Source organism: Malus domestica, chromosome 01 (assembly GCF_042453785.1).
Source record: "Malus domestica chromosome 01, GDT2T_hap1".
NCBI classification, from domain to species: domain Eukaryota; kingdom Viridiplantae; phylum Streptophyta; class Magnoliopsida; order Rosales; family Rosaceae; genus Malus; species Malus domestica.
Window position 1 is genome coordinate 25,687,132 of NC_091661.1, and position 23,959 is coordinate 25,711,090.

The 23,959-nt window shown below is 39.1% G+C and overlaps 3 protein-coding genes and 1 long non-coding RNA gene across 4 annotated transcripts; 1 reads left to right on the forward strand and 3 right to left on the reverse strand.

Moving 5' to 3' along the window:
- Window positions 1-35: 35 nt before the first annotated feature.
- LOC139194576 (uncharacterized) lies at window positions 36-4,172 on the forward strand. Its single transcript, XR_011579549.1, has 2 exons — window positions 36-478; window positions 593-4,172. It is a non-coding gene; the product is annotated as an uncharacterized lncRNA (long non-coding RNA).
- LOC103455178 (probable LRR receptor-like serine/threonine-protein kinase At3g47570) lies at window positions 3,711-7,353 on the reverse strand. The gene is made up of 2 exons (XM_008394769.4): window positions 4,348-7,353; window positions 3,711-4,247 (listed from the first exon to the last, which is right to left on the reverse strand). Exons 1-2 carry the CDS (start codon window positions 7,067-7,069, stop codon window positions 3,826-3,828), a joined length of 3,144 nt encoding a protein of 1,047 aa, XP_008392991.2. The 5' UTR covers window positions 7,070-7,353; the 3' UTR covers window positions 3,711-3,825.
- An 8,513-nt stretch (window positions 7,354-15,866) lies between these two features.
- LOC103455179 (probable LRR receptor-like serine/threonine-protein kinase At3g47570) lies at window positions 15,867-18,432 on the reverse strand. The gene is made up of 2 exons (XM_070819427.1): window positions 16,716-18,432; window positions 15,867-16,502 (listed from the first exon to the last, which is right to left on the reverse strand). The coding sequence occupies exons 1-2, from the start codon at window positions 17,881-17,883 to the stop codon at window positions 16,087-16,089; spliced, it is 1,584 nt and encodes a 527-aa protein (XP_070675528.1). The 5' UTR covers window positions 17,884-18,432; the 3' UTR covers window positions 15,867-16,086.
- On the reverse strand, window positions 17,965-19,413 carry LOC139190001 (putative receptor-like protein kinase At3g47110). The gene has a single exon (XM_070809582.1). It carries the CDS (start codon window positions 19,411-19,413, stop codon window positions 17,965-17,967), a length of 1,449 nt encoding a protein of 482 aa, XP_070665683.1.
- Between the last annotated feature and the right edge of the window lie 4,546 nt (window positions 19,414-23,959).

A 23,959-nucleotide genomic window follows, 5' to 3' on the forward strand; every position in this document is an offset into this window, starting at 1 on the left:
TTCTTGCACTCTTTGTTTTGGGGTTCTAATGGAAGCGAAACATGACTGAATAGTCTGAATTATTAGCCGGGATGAAATTCTTGTGTGTAATGAGATAGAGCTCACATTAGTGTTTTTATCATTATATTTTTCTGGCTACTTATGTGTAATGTTTGTTAGTATATCTCTAGTCACGTGATAAGAAAGACGTTAATAGCAGGAATAACTTCACAAAATTGAACACTCAGATATTTATTTGATTCTCAAAATTCATCAGCTTAATTGTCTTCCGCTTATAATTAACATTTTACATTTTCTTAACAGCTGCTTATTCGTAAGTAAACTATCATTTAGCTACTGATTTTCGGTCTCTCTCGACGGATTTCTACACCGATCAACGCATTTTGTATACGATGCAGCTCCCCGGTGACATCCTGCATTTTCACTCTCCGTTTTGGTGATTCTTCCGAGCACGCGAGCCCAATCTCGAGGACTGGAAGTATGCACTTACTCACAAATGGATCCATTTCACTTATGTTCATGTAGTTTATGTTTTCTTCTCCCGCCTCAGTTTCGCCATTGATGTAGTTTGTTTCCATTCCTTTTGCTGCAGGCGCTTTCTCTTCAATAGGTGTAGATTAAGGGTCACTCCGATAGCCATTTCATTTTAGGGTTTTAGTTTTCTTTTACCGGTTTTTCTACCGCTTCAGTAAATAGTCCAACTATGTAGAAATCTGAGAAGTTGTGAAGTTTTAGAAGAGTTTACCTGGAGCAGCATAGCCAATGGTTCCCGTTATTCCAACTGTGCTACTTTGATTTAGAGAGGAGTCCGCGGTAGCTGAAATGAGTCTTGCTAAATCACCTACACGAGCATTCATGTTGTCGTCAAGAAGAATGTTGCTTGCCTTCAAGTCACAGTGAATGATTGATTGTTCAAAATGGTCATGGAGATAGTACAATGCAGAAGCCACATCAACTGCAATGTTCAATCTTTGGTGAAGGCCCAAACTCTTTGATTGGTTTTCTCTGTGCAGCCACTGCTATAAACTTCCATTTGACATGTATTCGAAAACCAGTGCTTTGAATTCGTTGCCATTGTAATCCGTGCTGGAGCAACATGTTAAGATCTTAACGAGATTCCTGTGCCGGATATTTCTTAGTGCATTGCATTCCGCCGTGAAACTCTTGGAAGCTCCTTTTTGTTGAAGGTTGAGGACCTTTATAGCAACTACATTTTCTTCATTTTCAAGAATCCCTTTATATACAGAACCAAAACTTCCTAATCCAATTAAAGCGTTTGGAATGAATCCGCTGGTAGCTCGATGAAGCATTTCATACGAAACCTTTGAAGGGATGTTGATTGATGAGATTGCAGATGGTGGTTTCTTTTCCTGTTTTCTCCTCCAGTGAAGTGCAAGCAAGAAGGAAAGCAGGATAGGACATCCCACCACTAAAGCAATTATAAGTTTTTGTTTGGGACCGAGGAACTTTCTAGGTTCTGATCCTTTGATGGGGCATGCTGGCAGCTGAAATTCCGAGACACCACCACAAAGCTTTGTATTTCCAACCAATGATATTATGCTCTTGTTTTGAAAGGCGCCTTCTTTTGGTACCTCACCCTCCTGATCATTGAAAGACAGGTTTCAAGGACAGCAAGAAAGGAAGTGTCTGTAGATCTTTTGGAATCTGTCCTGATAAGTTGTTTAGTGAAAGATCTAAACGCTGAAGACCACTCAAAGAAGCCAAAGAAGAAGGTATGATTCCTCGAAAGAGATTTCCTTGCAGAAACTCAAGACTCAGACAGTCTCCAATACTTTTTGGAATTTCTCCAGTTAGGTTGTTTCCAGAGACGTCGAGCACATTGACATTCTTTAGCTTACCCACCCCCACGGGCAGACTCCCAGTCGGTGAATTATATCTCCGCTGAGGCTATTGTCCGAGATGTCCATGTACTGCAAATTTTTGCAGTTTCCGATGCTCGGGGGAATGCTTCCTTCTAATTTATTTTCTGATAAGTAGAGTTGAAACATTTGAGTGAGGTTTCCTATGGAAGAAAGGATAGAAAGGATCTGTCCTGACAATCTATTTCCATCTAAAGCCAGCATTTGCAGCTGTCCGAACTTCCCAAAAAAAGTAGGAATGATGCCAGTGAACAGGTTAGCCTGCATCCCAGGCTATCAAATTGTTGAGGTTTTCTAATGCTGCAGGAATAGTGAGTTGGGTTGAAAGATTGGCTACTGAGTTGGGTAAAACACCTCCAAAGTTGTTCAAACTCATATCAAGTATTTCCAGGTTGCTGCAATATGTCAAGGATGTTATAAAATACAGGTCATTAGCTGAATAACTTCCTAGGTTATTGTTGCTCAGACCGAGCCAGCAGAGATCTGGAAGATCTCCGAAACTTGCTGGAACTTGCCCCACAAAATTGTTTTCTGCGATGTCAAGTATTTGAAGCTGAGAAGCATTGGAAAATGAAGCTGGATTGTCCCCGAGAATTCATTTCCACCAATGCCAATTTGTTGGAGATTAGGCATTTTGAGGCCAATGTCAGGTGGAATAATGCCCTCAAATTCATTATCCGTAAGTGATAAGGTATTCATAGATGAGATGTTAAAAAGGGAGGAAGGGATCATACCGGAGAGATTATTTGGTCAGATTGCTAAAAAAGATAAGCTTCTCAGTTGGCCTATTTCCTCCGGAACATTCCCCACCAGGTTGTTATATGCCAAGGAAAGTTGTGTGATTGATGAAAGATTTCCCAAGGAAGGTGGGATGCCTCCTGTCAGATTGTTTGCACCGAGATTAAGTGTCAAAAGCTTCGTCAACGAGCCAAGCTCCGTTGCCCATGAGACAGTTTGAACTCAAACTTATGATGCTCAATTCAGAGCAGTATGTCAAGTTGACTGGAATTTCCCCCTCCAAAATGTTGTCAATAAGATTGAGATGCTGCAGTCGGAACAGATGACCAATTTGCTGTGGAATCTTTCCCGAGAAGCTGTTGTTTCGAAGGTTGATAAACCTAAGAAATGAGAGGTTGCCAATTTGAGGTGATATAGTTCCTCGCAAGTCAGAGCCTTGTATGTTCAAGGCTGCGACTCTCTGATGCCTTCTGCTGCAAGTAACTCCATACCAGTTCCAGAAATGAAAGGAGTCATTCCATGAGTCAAGAACCCGAGTGGATCAGCAGATATGGATTCTTTAAATCTGAGCAAAGCCAATCGATCAGTTTTGTTCCCAAAAGGATTTGCAGAAGAAAGATTCATAACAAAGAGAAGGGTCGTCACAAAAAGGTATACAGACCGAACTGAGCACAAGCTCGGAACATGAAAACCCATTATTCAGTAAGCAGAAGCCGGAATTCTGGTGATAAAATTATGTAGACTATGAGTTTGTAGGACGATGAGTAGACTATGAGTTACCAGATTAGTTGACTTCTTAACACCACGACATTTAGTTAACCTCTCAACAACATGACCAGAGGCAAAAAATTAGTTATGCAGCAAACTTCCAAGAATAAGACCACAAATTATGTTTTTGTTTATTTATTTGTATTCAAACTTAAAATTTCCATGCAGCTTTCTTTGAAACTGTTCTTACCGTTGACAATTGACACAGAACTAATAGATTGCATGTTCTATTGCTGTTGTGGTCAAAGAAAAGAAAAGGACACACTGATGAGGCATGTTTGAAAGAAAGATTCTGAAAGGAAAAAAAAATGCAGTTTAGTTCAATTTCAGTTGAAAATTATTCTTGTTTATTCTAATTTTCGATACAATATTTTTCGTTTCTGCGAATTCTGGAAATGTAACTAATTACTCGAACAAAAGTAGATGTTATATGGGCTGATTAGGCCGTGATCATATGATATATAGGAATTGAGGTTCCAGTTAGTACATCCCTAACTAGGCATAATCCTTCTACAACACGTCCAATATCCATCCGCTCTCTCGGCAAATCTGCAGAACAAGCAACTCCTATCTTGGCCATGATAACCAAGCACTTGCTAATTCTTTGCCTTTGATCATCTTGGACATGGTTCCTATTGTTTGTGGCATTACTACAAATGCTGCTTGGTTTAACTTGAAGAAGCACCGGATCACATATTTCTTCTACGCGTTCAGGCAATGCCATCTGAACAAAGTTGTGGAGGGTCAGACCATCTTTGAACATTTCATCCGTCGGTCTCTTTCCAGTAAGCATCTCCAACAGCAGGATTCCATAGCTATACACATCTCCATATGCTGAAACCTCATTTCCCATGCCATACTCTGTAATTAAACATACGAACCATAAAGTTAATACCTTAAACAAAATGAAGTAATTTTCTTGTACATTTCAGAAAGAGGTTGAAGAAACAATCGTACTTACCTGGGGCAATATAGCCTATGGAGCCATTTATGACATTGGCAGTGCTTCTGTGTGAAGGAAGTGAACACGAAGCATCCTTGACGTACCTTGCTAAACCAAAATCTGCAACACGGGCAGTCATGTTGCCTTCCAAGAGAACGTTGCTGGGTTTCAAATCACAATGAACTATTGGTATGTGGCATTGGTTGTGCAAATAATTCAGAGCATTAGCCACGTCGATGGCAATGTTTACCCTCTGAATAAGGTTCAAATGCCCATGCACAATGGGTGCCCCAGGTGGTCTATGAGCTGAAAAATGCAGCCACTCTTCTAGATTTCCATTCGTCATGAATTCATAAACCAAAGCTTTGAAATCGTTTCCTTGAAAGTCAATACTTAAACACACGGTCAGTAATTTGATAAGATTTCGGTGCCTAATGTTTTTCAAGGCTTCACATTCAGCTATGAAACTTTCTCTTGAACAATGAGCATTGAGTACTTTCACTGCAACAATTCTTTCTTCCTGATTGATAATTCCCCTGTACACAGACCCGAAGCTACCAGCACCAATCAAATTCTGAGAAGAGAACCCATTAGTTGCTTCGAGGAGATCTCCATATGAAACTTTTAAGAGTGAGACCTCCCATGAGGAACCTAAAGTTAACTTCAATCTTGCTTTTCTTGATAGATAAAGAAGCATAAAGCTCAATGCTTTTTTGGGTGGATAAAGAATGACGCACCACAACAGTAAGATAACTCCAATAGAGCCCCCACAAGCAAATGAGATAAGAAATTTCCGCCATGGAAATATTTCTTGCTTAGATTCGTTGGAGTTGCATTTGGGCAATTGTAACTGAGGTATACCTCCACAAAGCTGTGGGTTTCCTTTGATATGAAGCACAGTTGTATTCTTGAAAACTCCTTCCATTGGTATTGCATCCTGAAAATCATTATATGATAGGTTCAAATTCAGCAAGAAACGGAAGCTCCCCAAATAGTTGGGAATTCTGCCAAAAAAGCTGTTATGAGAGAGGTCGATATCTTCGATCCCTCTTAGAGAACTTAAGGAATCAGGAATTGTTCCCTGCAACAAGTTTCCTCTCAGAGACAAACTCGTCAAACTTACGCAACTCCCTAAGGTTTCAGGAATGCCATCAGATAATTGGTTCTCAGAAAGATCCAAGGAAGCAAGATTCACCATATGACCCACTTCGAAGGGAATCGAACCAGTAAGTTGGTTGCTGGATAGGTCCAACTCTAGTGACAGGGATGATAAACTCATGACTTCATGTGGAATGGGACCGCTAAGATTATTTTGAGAAAGATCCAAAGCTAGCAAATTTCTGCATTCACCGAGACTTGGAGGTATGATTCCCTCTAAGATGTTTGACATGAGAACTAATCTGCCTAACGAAGTTAGATTGCCTACAGAAGATGGGATGGTACCTGACAGCCCATTGTGATTCAACGACAGCTCATACAGTTTACTTAGTTTAGATAATGAGCTTGGTATAGGACCCTTCAACCGATTTCCCCCAATGCCTAGTACCCCCAAGTTGATGAGATTTCCGATATCAACCGGAATGCTTCCGCTTAAATAATTTCCTCCCAGTGTCATTGCCACGAGCTTTGTTGAGAGGTTGCTGAGAGATTCAGGCAGCACTCCTCCAAAATTATTGTCACTGATATCCAAACGCTCTAAATTGGTGCAATTAACCAGAGAAGAGAGAAAGTCCAAGTCACCATCCTCTTTATTTCCAAGATTGTTAGCATCCAGTTCTAACCGAAACAGATTGGACATCCCTGCCAGGCTAGGCACTCTTCCGGTAAACATATTGGTTGAGATACCAAATAATGCAAGGTTGGATGCATTGGAGATTGAAACTGGTATTTGTCCACTGAATCCGTTGAAATGAAAATAAAAGGCTTCGAGGTTTGGAAAAACAGTGTGGCCCAAGCCAGGAGGAAGAGTTCCATGAAGTCGGTTTTCTAGCACCGAGATGATTGTAATAGAAGAGAGGTTGTATATGGAGGGAGGGATGGTATCATTCAAATTATTGTAACCCAAAGAAAGATTTTTTAAGCTATTCAACTGGCCAAGGCTATTTGGAATACCTCCCTGCAGATTATTTTGTTGCAAAGATAGCATCTGAAGAGAAGAAAGATTTCCCAAGGAAGGTGGGATTTCCCCATTTAAATTGTTCCTGCTTAAATTAAGTACCTGAAGGTTGGACAAGAAGCCGATTTCAATATGAATCTTGCCACCGAGAATGTTATCGCCTAAGTCAAGGTAGCGGAGCTTAGAGCAACGTGATATGTTGACCGGAATATCACCCCTGAAGGAATTGTTACCAAGGCGTAATTGTTGCAGCCGGGACAAACGACCAATTTCTGGAGGGATGGTGTGCCTGAATGTATTGTTTTCGAGGTTTAATGTCCTGAGAAAGCTCAAGTTTCCAATGTTGGGAGATAGTAGACCTTCTAGCCGGCTTGATCGGAGGTCCAACACCGTGACTCTCTGGTGTCTGCGGCCGCAAGAAATGCCAGGCCATTCACAGAAGTGGAGGGATTCATTCCAGGAGGCGAGGATGGCCATGTCATCACTCACAATTTTAGCTTTAAAGGCAAGCAAGGACAGTCTATCCACTTCATCTCCTCCCAGAGTAGAGGATGAAGTGACCATTAGGAGAAATAGTTGCATGAAAATTGACCAAACGCTAACAACAATACCTGGGAACCCCATTTAAGCTGCTAAATAAAGTTCCGGTGATGAAGCAGAAGCAGCGTTATACATGAAAGTAATTTGCAACGATTCCCTCACTTCTTCGGTTGTTATGATTGTGTTGGATAAGAGCCGTCCCTGTCTGTGTAAGCGGCCCTCAGTGCTGCAAACCAAAACAAATTGACGCAAAGACTTCAAGTTTGATTGTGTTGGATAAGACATCGCTTTCCTGCAATTAATTAGAAATTTCAAATATCAGAGTCGTAAAATCAACGCGGTTTTGCAAAATAAATGTGATGACAGAGTCAGTACAACAACCATATACACAAATGTTTTTAAGTAGCTTTGAAATACGAGTTTAAGAGTATAATATTTTAAGGCATCCATGACTCAGTCCTCCAACCAAGTCCAGTCACACCCAAATTTTATCTCAAGACACCGGCAATCTTTTCCCACTCATCGAAGTTTTAAAATTGTAACTCGTTACGCTACTCACCCAGAAAATCTTCCAAAAAATTACCCCTCGCTCACCCAATTTATTTACGGAACTTTTTAATGAAAATGACTTGACATAACAAAAATTAGCCAACAATTCATATGTGTTTTCTTTTCTCTTAGGAAAAGCTTCACAAACTTGAAATTAGCCAACAATTCGTGGATTGCATATTCTTGAAGAAGGTGAAGAACAAGGCTGACATGCCCCGATTCCGATATTCTCCGAACATTAGGATAGGTACGTGTTAGCCGACACCCGAAGGTGACAAAAACCATTTAGAATGCATGAGAACAAGAATAAATAGGACTTATGAATTTAAAATATAATGAATATGCATTTAAGGAACGTGTTCAGAGTATAGAACTAATTTAGAACACTAAAAAGAAAATAATATAAAATTGAATGAGCAAAGGAATGGGTCCTACACCGAGAGGACTTGAAGATGCCAATGCGGAAGTACCTTGACGCCGGGATTGTATGCTTCGATTCTAAGTCCTAAAGGAGGTGCAAAACAAACATGAGTGAACCAAGTTGATATATATATATATATATATATATATATAAAATAAAACAGTTATCAACATACTAATCCCCAAAGTTATATAAAAACTCATATAGCATGATAAATAAAATAGGTTTCCGAAACCCTAGCATACCGTGCAATGTGTCAAAAAGTATCTTGTATATATTGTAATCACTAGTGAATGTCCAATCTCACTCCAGACCCCGTGCCAGCTCCCCATCCCTGTGCCATAGCCAGAGGAAAATCATCTTCAGGCCATATGCTAGCTCTGTGTCTCTTAGCCAGTAACTAGAGATTATTTCTCCCGGCCTTATGCCAATACCGTAACCTCGCCAGTGACGGAATCTATCCCTCGCCCATAGTGGAATAGGGACCACTAAGTAAGTACAAAACTAGTGAACATATATATATATATATTTCAAAATCAACTTCATAGTATAAAGTCATTCATCATCTATACTATAAAGAGGTGTTCAAAACATGTTCTAAATATTATATCGTCATCCATCATATATCCTATAAAGAACATAGGTTATAGGAAAAATAGTATAATTCAAACTATCCTCAGTAAGCACGTTATCTCATAAAACGTAAGTATTAAATCATGATTTTCACGTATGCATTTATACTGTTAAAACATGCATTTTAGAAGGGGTCCACTCATTGTACACCGTTGGTGCAAAGCTGTACCAAATAGGAATAATGGGAACGCTGCTATTAATTGCACTTAAGCACATAAAGAGTACAATTAACAAAACTATACTCAAACGATTGAATTTCGGAAAATGGACGTCAAAAACGGATTCAAGACGTCGAATTACTCTAAGAAGGGTCTCGGTTAAATTTTTGAAAAGTCAACAAAAGTCAATAGGGAGAATATTCAAGAGAATATTCCAAGAATATTCTTGGAAGGTTCCTGCAAGATCTGGGCTCGAAAGGCCTGGGTTTTCACACAGGTTGGGCTTAAAAAGGGTTTTAGGTGGGCTGGATGCCAAGACCCGAAGGCCTAAGCCCAACCAGCCCTAAGGCCTGAGACCTAAAGGGTTTTGGGTTTCCAATTGGGATGGGCACTTAGGCCTGGCCCGATTGTTTTTGGGTTTTAAAAATAAAAATAAATTAATTAATTAAAAAGAAGGAACTAGTTGGGTTTCTAACGGGCCTAAGCCCGGTTCTTTTCGGGGTCTCAAGAACTGTCTGTGTAAGCCGGCTGTTTTGTTCTCTCTGTTTACCCTTTGGGTAATTGCCTAAACGGTTATACCCATACCCATATGTTGAATTATGTGGCCAAGTGGCCATATACTTTAGAATAAACAAACCAAAAGTGGACAACATATTTCCTTGTTTTGGGGAGGAAAACATGGATCTTGTCTAAAGGTTTTTTGTTCTTTGGTCCATGTGAGAAGTCACGGGGTGACTTAATGAATTTGAGCAGCAATTGCTGCTTTGGTTGTAAGAGAAGAAAGACAGTCGGATAACAGAGAGAAGAAGGGAGCAGCAGAAAGAAGAAGAGAGGTACGCAGCTTCCATATAAGAAAGAAATGTGATTTTCTTTCTTGGTTGGTTCTCACTCCATCAAAGTATTATTATTGTAATAGCTTTGAGCTTTGTATAGAGAAGAAATTAATCACTATATTTCTTTCTCTATTTGTTTCCTTGGTGTGTGAGAGCTATTGGGTGTATTGGGTTATTTGGGTTGTGAGATTGCCAACACTTTGTAAACTCCCATTTGGTTGATAGTGGATTATTGGGTGAGCTCCTACTGCTCCGAGGACGTACTCCAGTTACACTGACTGTGGAGGAACCTCGTTAAAATCTTGGTGTTATTTTATATATTGTTCTTGCATTTTCATTTGATAAATTTCCTGTGAGTTAGATTGAGTTGGTTCCATAAGGTTTGGTGCTATCCTAGCACAACAATTGGTATCAGAGCACTGGTTGCTCTTGGGTACTGTCTAGTTGCCAAAGATGTCAGATGGGCAAGATGAAAATCCTTTTGGAAGCAGCTCCGGGTTTGCAAGAACGACGGTGCAAAATGCAAAGTTCGAAGTGGAAAAGTTTGATGGCACAAACAACTTCGGGATGTGGCAATGTGAGGTCAAAGATGTGTTGGCTCAACAAGATCTACTTGCCGCTTTGGGAGAGAAGCCGGAAACTATGTCGAAGCCGGAATGGGAAAAATTAAATTTGTGGGCTTGCTCTTCAATTCGGTTGTGCCTTGCAAAAACTCAGAAGTATTTTGTGATGCGGGAGACGGTAGCAAGTGTGTTGTGGCAAAAATTGGAAGACAAGTATATGACGAAGAGTGCAGAGAACCGGCTACACTTGAAGAAAAAGCTCTACCGCTTCCAATACAAAGAAGGTACAAAAATGATTAGACACCTTGATGCTTTTAATAAGTTGATTGCCGACTTGTTAAATTTAGATGAGGATATTAAGGATGAAGATAAGGCCTTAATATTGTTGAATTCCTTGCCGGACTCTTATGAGCATTTTGTTACCACTATTATGCATGGTAAAGAAACTGTGAAATTTGAAGATGTGTCAAATGCCTTGATGAATTATGAAATGAGGCATAGAGATAAAAATCATGATAGTACCTCTGAAGCTTTATTTGTTAGAGGTAGATCATCGGAGAGGAAGTCATCTTCTAGTAGAAAAAAATCACACTCTCGACCTAGAGGAAACTCTAAAGGTAGAAAAACCTTGGAAAGAGATGAATGTGCCTTTTGTCATAATAAGGGCCATTGGAAGAAAGATTGTCCTAAGTTGAAGACCAAAGGAAAAGAAAGTTCTAAAGCCAATGTTGCTGAGGTTGAAACAGATGTTTTTGATTTTGCTTTAACCACTTCCTCATCATTTGATTGTGCTACTAAGTGGGTGTTGGATACGGGTTGTACTCATCATATGACTCCTCACAAGGATTGGTTTTCAAGCTTGAAAGAGTTTGATGGTGGCGTTGTGTTCATGGGAGATGACAATCCTTGCACAACAAAAGGGATTGGTACAGTTCGGTTGAAGTTGCATGATGGCATGGTTAAAGAGTTGACAGGTGTTCGGTATGTACCGAATTTGAAGAAAAATCTTATTTCTTTAGGTACTTTGGAATCCAAGGGTTTCAGGTTTCATTCAGATGGGCAGACATTAAAAGTTACTTATGGTGCACTTGTTGTGATGAAAGCTCCTAGATGTGGCCATTTGTATTTATTGCAGGGAAGCACTGTGACAGGTGAAGCATCTGTAGTTTCTGAAAATATGGGCACATTTGATTCAGATACTACTAGACTGTGGCATATGAGATTAGGCCATGCCGGTGAGAAAGCTCTACAAGGGCTTGTGAAAAAAGGTCTTCTAAAAGGTGCCACGACTTGTAAGCTTGATTTCTGCGAGCATTGTGTCTTGGGGAAGCAAACTAGAGTGAAGTTTGGTACTGCTGTACATCAGACGAAGGGCATTCTTGATTATGTGCATTCGGATGTTTGGGGTCCTACAAAGACTCCCTCTTTGAGTGGTAGACATTGGTTCGTGACCTTTGTTGATGATTATTCAAGAAGGTCTTGGGTTTACACTACGAAGCACAAGAGTGAGGTGTTAAGCATTTTCTTGGGATGGAAGAAAATGGTTGAGAACCAGACTGGGAGAAAGATTAAGATTTTGAGATCGGATAATGGTGGTGAATACACATCCGACCCTTTCTTTAAAGTTTGCAAAGAAGAAGGAATTGTGAGACATTTTAGTGTTCGGGGAACTCCACAACAAAATGGAGTTGCAGAAAGATTGAATCGAACCTTGCTTGAGAAGGTTAGATGTATGTTGTCTCAGTCGGGTTTAAGCAAGTCATTTTGGGCAGAGGCAGTTAATTATGCCTGTCACATCATCAACCGGTTACCCTCAGCTGCTATTCAGGGTAAGACACCAATGGAGGTATGGACTGGAAAACCTTCTTCTGATTATGATCATATTCGTATTTTTGGTTCACCTGCTTATTTTCATGTAACTGAAAATAAACTTGATCCTAGACCCAAAAAGACTATCTTTCTTGGTTTTAGTAGTGGTGTCAAAGGTTACAGGTTGTGGTGCCCAGAGATGAAAAAAATTGTAATCAGCAGAGATGTGACATTTGATGAAGAAAGTATGTACAAAGTCTCTGAGAAGAATGTGAAAGATGTCCAACAGGTGGAGCTTGAGAAAGTTGCCTCTGGTACTTCAAATCCTATTTCCGCTGATGTCGAAGCCACTACAAGTGAAGAAGTTGGAGACCATGAGGATGTTGAAGAAGTTGAACTTGAAGATTCTATTCAAGTTGAAGAGCAAGTTTCACCTCAAGAGTCTATTGCCAAGAACAGAGGAAAGAGACAAATTACCAAGCCAGCTCGGTATAGTGACTATGTTTCTTTTGCTCTTCCTATTATCACTGATGAGATTCCATCTAATTTTGAGGAAGCTATTGAGAGTGAAGAAAAGGAGAGGTGGTGCAATGCCATGGGTAATGAGATGAATTCTCTCTTGAAAAACAAGACTTGGGAGTTAGCTAAATTGCCTAAGGGCAAGAAAGCTATTGGTTGCAAATGGGTGTATGCCAAGAAGGAAGATGCTGATGAGAAAAGCAATGTGAGATTTAAAGCAAGATTAGTTGCTAAAGGGTATGCACAAAAGGAGGGCATTGACTACAATGAAATCTTTTCTCCGGTTGTGAAGCACTCCTCAATTCGCATTATGTTAGCTCTTGTTGCACAGTATGATCTTGAGCTTGTGCAACTTGATGTAAAAACGGCTTTCCTACATGGTGATTTGAATGAAGAGATTTATATGTGTCAACCAGATGGGTATATAGTGAAAGGGAAGGAGAATTTGTTTTGCAAATTGAAGAAATCACTTTATGGCTTGAAGCAATCTCCAAGGCAATGGTATTTGAGGTTTGATAAATTTATGAGAGGCCAAAATTATTCTAGAAGTCAATATGATCATTGTGTGTACTTCAAGAAGTTGCAAGATGGGTCTTTCATTTATTTATTGATATATGTTGATGATATGTTGATTGCCTCAAAGAATGTCGAAGAGATTGAGAAATTGAAGAAGCAAATGAAGAATGAGTTTGAGATGAAGGATCTTGGTGAAGCGAAGAAGATCCTTGGCATGGAGATCACTAGAGATAGAGCAAAGGGTTTCGTCAGTTTGAATAAAAAACAATACCTTGAGAAGTTGATTCGGAAGTTTGGAGTTCATGATTCAACCAAACCGGTTAGTACCCCTTTGGCTTCTCATTTTAAATTGAGTTCTCTACAATGTCCTAAAACTGATAAAGAGAAACTGCAAATGAAAAATATACCATATGCAAATTTGGTTGGTAGTTTGATGTATGCAATGGTATGCTCTAGACCGGATATTGCTCATGCAGTTGGCATGGTGAGTCGATATATGCATAATCCAGGTAAAGAGCATTGGCAAGCAGCTAAGTGGATATTGAGGTATCTCCATGGTACTCGAGATGTTGGTTTATGCTTTGAGAGGGATGACTCTGGTATTGGTCATTTTGCAGTTGGTTATGTTGATTCAGATTATGCAGGTGATCTGGATGGAAGGAAGTCTACTACAGGCTATGTGTTTACTATGGCTAAAGGGCCAGTTTGTTGGAGGTCCATTTTGCAGTCGTCTGTTGCCTTGTCTACTACAGAGGCTAAATATATGGCAGTTGCTGAAGCTATAAAGGAGGCCATTTGGATACATGGGCTTATTACAGATTTGGGGGTTGATCAGAAGCAGGTGGAGGTACATTGTGATAGTCAGAGTGCCATTTATTTGGCTAAGTATCAGGTTCATCATGCGAGGACCAAGCACATAGATGTGCGTTATCACTTTGTTCGTGAAATTGTTGGTGAAGGGGAAATCATTCTCCAGAAGATTCCAACTAAAGACAACCCCGCTGATATGTTGACTAAGGTTGTTGGTGTAGCCAAGTTTGTTCACTGTTTGAACTTGGCTCACATTTTGCCTATATAAAGAAGGCGTTGAGTAGTAGGAGTTTTGGAGCATTTGGCTCGGCATGAGTTGTTCTCTTGCTAGTGTTTGGGAGTGATGTTGTGTGCTAATTGTGTTGGTTGGCTTATCATGTCGTTTTCGGAACTTGGCCAAGGTGGAGATTGTTGAATTATGTGGCCAAGTGGCCATATACTTTAGACTAAACAAACCAAAAGTGGACAACATATTTCCTTGTTTTGGGGAGGAAAACATGGATCTTGTCTAAAGGTTTTTTGTTCTTTGGTCCCTGTGAGAAGTCACGGGGTGACTTAATGAATTTGAGCAGCAATTGCTGCTTTGGTTGTAAGAGAAGAAAGACAGTCGGATAACAGAGAGAAGAAGGGAGCAGCAGAAAGAAGAAGAGAGGTACGCAGCTTCCATATAAGAAAGAAATGTGATTTTCTTTCTTGGTTGGTTCTCACTCCATCAAAGTATTATTATTGTAATAGCTTTGAGCTTTGTATAGAGAAGAAATTAATCACTATATTTCTTTCTCTATTTGTTTCCTTGGTGTGTGAGAGCTATTGGGTGTATTGGGTTATTTGGGTTGTGAGATTGCCAACACTTTGTAAACTCCCATTTGGTTGATAGTGGATTATTGGGTGAGCTCCTACTGCTCCGAGGACGTACTCCAGTTACACTGACTGTGGAGGAACCTCGTTAAAATCTTGGTGTTATTTTATATATTGTTCTTGCATTTTCATTTGATAAATTTCCTGTGGGTTAGATTGAGTTGGTTCCATAAGGTTTGGTGCTATCCTAGCACAACACCATAACCATTTATAAACTGTTAATCATACCCATAACCGAATAATCATTTAACCGTAACTGTTTAATACCACCCATTTACTCTTTTTAACCCGTTTATCTTTTTTTTTTTTTACCATTACCCTTTTTTCACCCGTTTACATGTTTTTTAACAATTTGAAAATTAAAAAAAAAATTGTCATAATTTCTTTTTTGACAATTAAACACCGTTATAAATACATTCATCATGCATTTCCGTATTTTAAATTTTTAAGTCCATATACCATTCCAATAATTAAAATAATAGTTTACGGACGATATTTTTAATTGTTACCAATGAAGGTAAATATAATATTTGCTAAGTATTATTGGGTTACAAAAATTGTTTAGAAGACATTTCTGTCAAAGCATTTCTGTTAATTTCATGGTTACCCGCAAAGAATTTAAACTAATTTGGCGAATTCCTTGATGATGAGAATCATCATTCCTGTAGCAATGTTATTGAGAGAATGACCGATGAATTCCTTGCTAATTTATTGGGTGTTAAGTATTATTGGATCGAGAACATGGTTTGTGTTAGTTTTACATATATAAAATAAATGGGTAAATGGTTATCCGTTTATAACTGCAGTTAATACCCATAACCGTCCATTTAAATTTCACGGGTAAACGGTTATACCAATAATCGTTTATTTATCTAAATGGTTACCCATAACCGTAACCGTTTAATTTAAATGGGCGGGTAACTGCGGTTACCCATAACCAATGGGTATTTGCCCATCCCTACTGATAACAAGGTATTACTTGATACATTAGGCCGTGATCAGCTGCAGCAATCAGCATTGCTGATGTCCGGCCGGTCGCTCTGTCTGGCTTCAAGGAGTCAAGGAGTCGTATTTCTAAACTTATTATTATTCTAGTTACTTAAGCCTTCCAACAAAGCTAAAGCTAATTAGACTCTGTACTAAGTGCTAATTAGGCTGTGATCATATGCGCACTAGGCGTCCTGGTTCAAATTATCACAGCCCTTCGTCTTGCAATGAAAATCAAACGCTCATGTGATAGTTTTTATTCATATTTCTTACAGACAAACGCCCACACGTTGGAGACTAAACTAGCCTTCGGAGATCGATCTGAATCTTCTGATACCACTAGAAAGTTTTCTAGAAATGAGTTCAATTCCCTCGTTCAATATTTTAATAAGATCACCATGAAAAATAAAAGCACGTCATGGGATTCACTACTTCGGGGCCGTAATCACTGATGCTCTCTAGGCCTCCTTGTTTCAGTTAGCACATCCCTTGTTAGACACAACTCAGTGACAACATTGCTCATGTCCTTTCGATCTCTCGGCATTGCTGCAGAACAAGCAACTCCTATTCTTGCAATGGAAGTCAAGCACTCCACAACCCCTTGTCTTTGATCATTTGGGACTTGATTCCCCCTATTACTTCTGGGATTAGTACTGCTGCTGCTTTCTTCCGTTTGAACAAGTAGTGGATCACATATTTCTTCGACACGTTCTGGTAGAGCCATTGTAACAAAATTGTGCAAGTCCATACCATCTTTAAACATATCATCTGTCGGCCTCTTGCTTGTTATCATCTCCAACAGCAGGATTCCGTAGCTATACAGGTCACCATATGTTGACACCTTGCTTCCCATTCCATACTCTTTTAAGTTATATGCACAAAAACACAGCTAGGTTCTTATGTGTGACTTCAAAAACTCATGCTACAAACAGAAACATAGTGCAAGCGCAAACAATATGTGTGTGTATTTATTTTCACAAAACCAGATATATTATTTTATGTATGACTTTAGAAATTAATGCTAAAAATAAACGAAATCTCATTTGTGTGTGTATATAGGTCACAAAAGTTTACCTGGGGCAATATAGCCTATGGAGCCTTTTATAGCATTGGAAGAGCTTTTGTGCACAGGAAATGGACAAGAAGCCTCTGGGAGGAACCTTGCCAAACCAAAATCACAAACACATGCAGTCATGTCACCATCCAAGAGAATGTTGCTTGGCTTTAAATCGCAATGAACTATTGGCATGTGAGAGCGGTTGTGCAAATAATCCAGAGCACACGCTATGTCGATTGCAATGTTTACTCTCTGAATAAGATCCAGATTCTTCTGCAAATTGGTTGCATTGTCCCCCCGTTGAGCTGAATTATGCAGCCATTCTTCGAGACTTCCATTCACCATGAAGTCATAAACCAAAGCTTTAAAATCATTCCCTTGAAAATCGATGCTTGAACAGGCAGTCAGTAGCTTGACAAGATTTCGGTGCCTAATGGTTCTCAGAGCTTCACATTCAGCAATGAAACTTTTGGAAGCTCTTGCACCATGAAGATTGAGTACTTTCACTGCAACAATTCTTCCTTCATACTGATCGAGTATTCCCTTATATACGGACCCAAAACTACCAGCACCAATCAAATTGGCTGCAGAGAACCCATCAGTTGCTTTAAGGAGATCGTTGTAGGACAATTTCATAAGTGAAACCGCCAATGATGATCCTGAAGTTGACTTTACTCCTCTTGCTTTTCTTGATCGGTAAAGAATCACAAACAAAATTGCAAAACTCAATCCAACAACCCCACAAGCAACTGAGATAATTATTTTCAGCCGAGAAGATAAGCCTTGCTTAGAATGCTTGGAGACGCATTTGGGCAATCTTAAAGAAGGTATACCTCCACAAATCCGTGAGTTTCCCGTGATAGAAAGTGCACTTGTGTTCTCGAAAACTCCTTTCATTGGTAATGCACCTTCAAAATCATTAAACGAGAGGTTCAAATTCAGCAAGAAGCGGAAACTCCCCAAATAGCTGGGAATTATGCCAGACAAGTTGTTGCGAGAAGGGTCGAAATCCTCAATCCCTCTCAAAGAGCTCAAGGATTCAGGAATGGTCCCTTGTAATGAGTTTTCACTCAGATTCAGAGTTGTCAAACCTACACAACTCCCTAAGCTTCGTGGAATCTCACCAGATAACCTATTGTCAGAAACATCCAAGGCAACTAGATGCATCAAGTTGCTTACCTCCATTGGTATGGATCCAATAAGCTTGTTGCTGGATAAATCCAAAAATTGTGACAAGGAAGATAAACCAATAACTTCTTTAGGAATTTAACCGCGAAGATTATTTTGGGAAAGATCTAAAGGTAGAAGATTCATGCATTCTCCGAGACTTTGTGGCATGTTTCCTTCTAACTTGTTTGACATAAGAAGCAACATGGTTAATGAAGTTAGATTTCCAAGCGAAGATGGGATGATACCTGATAGTTTATTCTCGTTCAGATACAGAGCATCCAACCTTTTCAGATTACCAATAGAACTTGGTATTGTGCCTGTCAATAGGTTTCCCTCAAAGGCTAGTACCTCCAAGTTGATTAGATTTCCGACCCCAATGGGAATTCTTCCGCGTATCTGGTTACGACCTAATTGCAGTAGGTTGAGCTCTGTTGAGAGATTGCTGATGGATTCAGGTAGCACTCCTCCAAAATTATTGTAATTAAAAGTAAAGTATGTTAATTTGGTGCAATTAACTAGAGAAGAGATGAAATCCAAGTCACCTTCCTCATCATTTCCAAGACTGTTTTTGGCAAGTGTTAACAAATACAAATTTGACAGGCGTGCTAGACTAGGCACTTTTCCTGTAAACTCATTGAATAAGATTGAAAAAAGTGAAAGGCTTGAGGCATTGGAGATTGAATTTGGTATCGGTCCACTGAATTGGTTGGAAGAGAAATAAAATTCTTGGAGGTTTGGAAATATAGTGTGGCCCAACCCAGGAGGAAGAGTTCCATGCAGTTCGTTTAGAAGCACGGAAATGACTGTAATTGATGAGAGGTTGTATATGGAGGGAGGGATGGTACCATTCAAATAATTTTCACCCAATGAAAGATATGTTAGTCTTTTCAACTGGCCAAGGCTATTCGGAATGCCTCCACGCAGATTATTTTCTTTCACATCTAACACCTGGAGAGAAGAAAGATTTCCCAAAGAAGGTGGGATTTCCCCACTTAAATTGGTTTTGGCTAATTTAAGTACCTGAAGCTTGGACAAGGAACCAATTTCAATTGGAATTTTACCCATAAGATGGTTTCTAGCTATGCCAAGTATTTGGAGGTTAGAGCAACGTGATATGTTGAATGGAATATCACCACTGAAGGAGTTGTTTTCAAGGAGTAATTGTTGCAGACGGAACAAACGATCAATTTCTTGAGGGATGGTGTTGTTGAAGCTGTTGTTTTGGAGGTTTAAAATTCTAAGAAAGCTCAAGTTCCCAATGTGGGTAGATAGCTGACCGTCCAGCCGGCTTGATTGAAGGTCCAGCACGGTGACTCTCTGGTGCCTACGGCCACAAGCAATGCCTTGCCACTGACAGAAGTGGAGGGATTCATTCCAGGAGCTAAGAATGCCCAGTGGATCGTTCACGATTTTAGCTTTAAATGCAAGCAAGGACTGTCTATCCGTCTCATTCCCTTCTAGATGTAAGGAGGATGAAGTACTCATCAGGAGAAACAGTTGCATAAGAATTGGCCAGATAATATTAATGATACTCGAGAATCCCATGTATGCGCTCTGCAAAGTAAAGCTCGAGTCAAGAACCAAAGGCTGTTTACACATGAAAAAACCTTGCAAAAATTATAGCTTTAGCTCAATGAGCCTAATACAGATACTTTGTGGAGTGAGACATACTCCAATATTTAACACTCTTATCATTATGGCTTGGGGGCAGCGACTTTTACTCTGCGGGTTTCAAGAAGTCAAGCGGTCATATTTCTACGGCTACAATTATTTTAGATCGAAGGTCACAGTCCATAATAATTGGAGTAGAATTATCTCCTCTCTTATTACCATCTTCTTCTATCCCCTCATCTCATACTCTTCTTTTTATCTTATTCTTTATATAACAAATTTAAAATAAGATGTAGATATAATTTAATCGCAACCGTTTAAATATGAGATAATAGAAGAAGAAAAAGAGATTAGGAAAAGAGAGAATCCTACTCTGTAATAATTTCTCTCGGGTACAATGATTTCTCCTAGGGAAATTTCCATGGGGTTCACTCACCTATCTTTTTTCTTTTCTATAAAATTCTAGGGGTGGGCACTTAGAACCGAAAACCGAAACCGAAACATGAACCAAATCGAACTGCACCGAACAGTTTAGTTTTGCGGTTTTGAAATGGTTTCGGTTTTGAAACCAAACCGCAACATAGAAAACGGTTTGGTTTTGGTTTTGGCTTTTGAAAACCACACCGAAACCGAACCGCACCGCAAATATTAATAAACATTTAATTAAATGTCCATATTATATTTTATGTTTTAATTGGTTGTTTGTTAGAATCCATACACTTAGTATGGGACTCAACCACACTAGAATATCATTATTCATCACTTTCTTTTGTTCATTAACTTGAAGGACCTTTGTTATTTTATACCATCACACACACATTTATGTACAAGGGTGAACTGATCTTGTTATCAAGAGTCGAACAATGATCTAATGAAGTCCACTCATTTGAAGCATGATATCACATATTCTAGTATCAAAGTTTCGCTCACGTTTAATGAATTCAAATTTATTCAACTTGTTTTATGATAAACATTGTAAGGGACACCCTTTTGTTGCACAAATATGTTTTAACATCACAACTGCATGCAACATGCTAATTGTTTACATAACAAATGTCTTTTTCCTATTGCTATTGGGAAATGCTTATTAATATGTTAAATTGCAAATTGTACATTTTTTCTTAAAAACCAAACCGAAACCGTTTGAAACCGCACCGAACTGAACCAAACGGTTTGGTTTCATTTTGGTTTTAACTTCAAAACCGCACCGAACCGAACCGCAAAAAATTTCGGTTTCGGTTTCGGTTTCGGTTTCACTCAAAACCGCACCGAACCAAACCGTGCCCACCCCTATAAAATTCCAATAATGCATATGGGTCCCACCACTAACACAATAAAAAATTAAAAAAAATCACAATTAGACTTGATATTTTTTTCTCCCGTCTTCCCTCTACCTGATGAAAACCGGAAGCCATGCTTCCCAAATTCCAGTTGTTTCACTCCTCTTTGAAATTGATAACCATGGCAGCCAAGTTGTAAAACCCCATGAAAAGAAAAAATTTCCCAAGATCTAAATCTCAGTCTACGTTTTTCTCTCTCCAAAATTTTAGTTATTTTATGGGCTTCTATATCTACTTTATCAACTTGTGCTGGCATGAGATGATGAGATGTTGTAGATGTGGAATAAAAGAAGCAGACCCATTCAGCACTGATTGAGTTCCTTCCTTTTAGGCAATGGAGGAATACCACTCGGTTGGGTTGGTGATTGTGCTTGGGGTGGAATTGGTGATTCGGGTTGTGGTGGAGTTGGTGGTTGGGATTTTGTTTGAGTTGGTGGTGATGGTGTTGGACCCGGTAATGATGAAGGCGATGATGAAGAAACAGATGCAACAAAAGAACAAAAACCATGTGATGTTTATTGGTTCGTCATCCCTAAAATAGACAAAAATAAAAATGCTACTGTTAAGCATCAACAAAAACATACATGTATGTCTAAGCAGTTTGAATGTTCATGCAATGCAATTAGAATCTATTACTGCTAGACCTTCAAATATATTACCTTGTCTTTAATAATTAATTGCAAGCTTTTGTCTGAAAGGTTCTGTGATTTCCACATCAAAATAAACAATTGAAATAAATTCTTAACAAATAATTATTAAAACTCAAAGGTTGACTAGCCAATATAACATATCAGTCAGTCACCTACGGTACCTACTTAAATAAGGGATACATCTGAAGCATACCATAACCTACTTGAGGACAATAAAAACCAATCTTTTGCAAAGATAAGGTTGAATAGAAACTATACAGATTATGCATATACGTTTCAAAGCGTATAGTTTGCAACTCACAAAGCACTAAAATAGGATGGGACCAAGTGACAAGTACCTTACAACCACTTACGTTCAAATCAACTATATGTTTGCAGTCCTTCACCAGGTGCGCTATACCTATATTTGTTACCTTGAAATTCAATGCATGTTCACAAATTCAGCGAATGCAATTCTTCACAAAACCTCATATTTAGCGGCAGAGACGTCAAGAAGCAATTCAAAAGAATATACTAGCCCAAGCCATTGATAAATGCCATTGATAAGTTGCACATACAAAGTCAATTATCTGTCAGCAAGCTCAAGTAGAAGTAGGTCTAACATTATCCTTAAGTTTGTCTTCTACACTTGGTTAGTTGGTTCATGTTCGTTAAATGCATCAAATTCCTTTTTGGCTTGTCAAGATATTACTAATTTTCAACATAGAAGACATCAACTAAGGGAACAATAGCTAACATGTTTGAGACAGAGGGGAAAATACAAGGAGAGAAGCATTAACGAGGAGCAATTACCACTCTACAAAAGCTTCATATTCCAATTCATTCGACGAAAAAAGATTACGCATTACAAGTAGAGAGCATCAACATTTCACAACTAGAATACCAGAATACCAGAAATGTAGAATCTTGGCCTAAACAATCACATAGAAAGCTAGCAAAAGAAACTACGATTACTATAGACAAAGAATCCACATCTCAAATAGCAGTAACACAAATGACATCACAACACTCTCTTGTCTTCCAAATGCAAATGCCCTAACATCGTCAACAAACATTAGCTCATAGGATACAACAGGTTACACATTCGCATGTAGGCATGTAATGTAAGAGAAAAAATCTCTATATTGGGCTGCAAATCGCAAACTCGATTAACCATAAACCAACATATGCACAGATGACCCAGAAACGCACATGATCTTTGCAATTTCACCAATTATTTTAAGCATGTACAATTAGATATAGATAGAGAAAATACCAAGGAGGGAGGACAGAGGACGAAGTACCGTGAGCTGTCGCGGAGGAGGGATAAGATGAGGGCCGTCGCAGTTAAGGATGAGAGGTCGTGAGTAGGGGTCGGTGGGGTCGACTGTTTTTGTGTGAAATGGGGGAATCAGGATTCAGGAATGAATGAGGTGTGTGTGTGTGAAGTCGTGTGTGTGACAGTGTGAGGGAAAGTGAACCCTAATTGGGATAGGCTCCTTTATTTTGCAATTTAGTGAAACCAATTTTTCAACCTATTATACCATGACATGTGTGTATATAATTAATTAATTAATTAATTATTAATAAAACGGTTCTGTTCGGTTTGGCCAGTTCTTAATCATTCGAAATTGAAACCGGAACCGGTTTGAACGGTCCGGCTCGGTTTTTCACTCAAAGTTGACTTTTCCAATCAACACGGTTTTTTTCGGTTTTTTTTCATACGGTTCGATGCGGTTTTGCGGTTTGACGGTTTTTATGCCCACCCCTACTAGAAACCTTTCCTCTCTCCCGTCCATTTTTCCACCTTTTGTGCATTTTTTTCTTCCTTTTGTCATTGATGAAAAAGGTAGGAGACACGTGTTGCTTTTATATAATCGTGCGTTGTCGTCTTCTCTCTACTCGGCTTACTTTGGCTACTTCTGCCTTTCTTTTCTTTTGTGCTTTCCATTCGGTCTCACTGCCACCAAGCATATATATATATACAGGCCCTTTAACAAGAGGAATTCTCATTTGACCCTTATTTTCTTCGACGTTTTCTAATTTTGGTGGGATTTTATAGTGAATTGGACATTTTTGCCTTCATCATACGTGTTGCATGATTGCAGCAGAAAAAAATGCACAAAAGGTGGAAGAAAATGACAAAAGGAAGAAAAATATCCTTGAGCTCTGTTGAGAGATTGCTGATGGATTCAGGTAGCACTTTTCCAGTAAACTTATTGAATGAGATGAAAAAAGTGAAAGGTTTGAGGCATTGGAGATTGAATTTGGTATCGGTCCATTGAATTGGTTGGACCAGAAATAAAATTGTTGGAGGTTTGGCAATATAGTGTGGCCCAACCCAGAAGGAAGAGCTCCATTCAAATGATTGTAATTGATGAGAGGTTGTATATGGAGGGAGGGATGGTACCATTCAAATAATTTTGACCCAATGAAAGATATGTTAGACTTTTCAACTGGCCAAAACTATTTGGAATGCCTCCACACAGATTATTTTCTTCCACATCTAAC

What these genes read in the sequence shown, in the direction of transcription:
- LOC103455178 (XM_008394769.4), bottom strand. Translation starts at nt 7,069, where the DNA reads ATGGGGTTCCCAGGTATTGTTGTTAGCGTTTGGTCAATTTTCATGCAA. An exon ending in CATAGGCTATATTGCCCCAG is followed by an intron (nt 4,248 to 4,347) that starts GTAAGTACGATT and finishes GTTTAATTACAG; the next exon opens with AGTATGGCATGGGAAATGAG.
- LOC103455179 (XM_070819427.1), bottom strand. Translation starts at nt 17,883, where the DNA reads ATGGAGGTAAGCAACTTGATGCATCTAGTTGCCTTGGATGTTTCTGAC. An exon ending in CATAGGCTATATTGCCCCAG is followed by an intron (nt 16,503 to 16,715) that starts GTAAACTTTTGT and finishes ATAACTTAAAAG; the next exon opens with AGTATGGAATGGGAAGCAAG.
- LOC139190001 (XM_070809582.1), bottom strand. Translation starts at nt 19,413, where the DNA reads ATGGGATTCTCGAGTATCATTAATATTATCTGGCCAATTCTTATGCAA.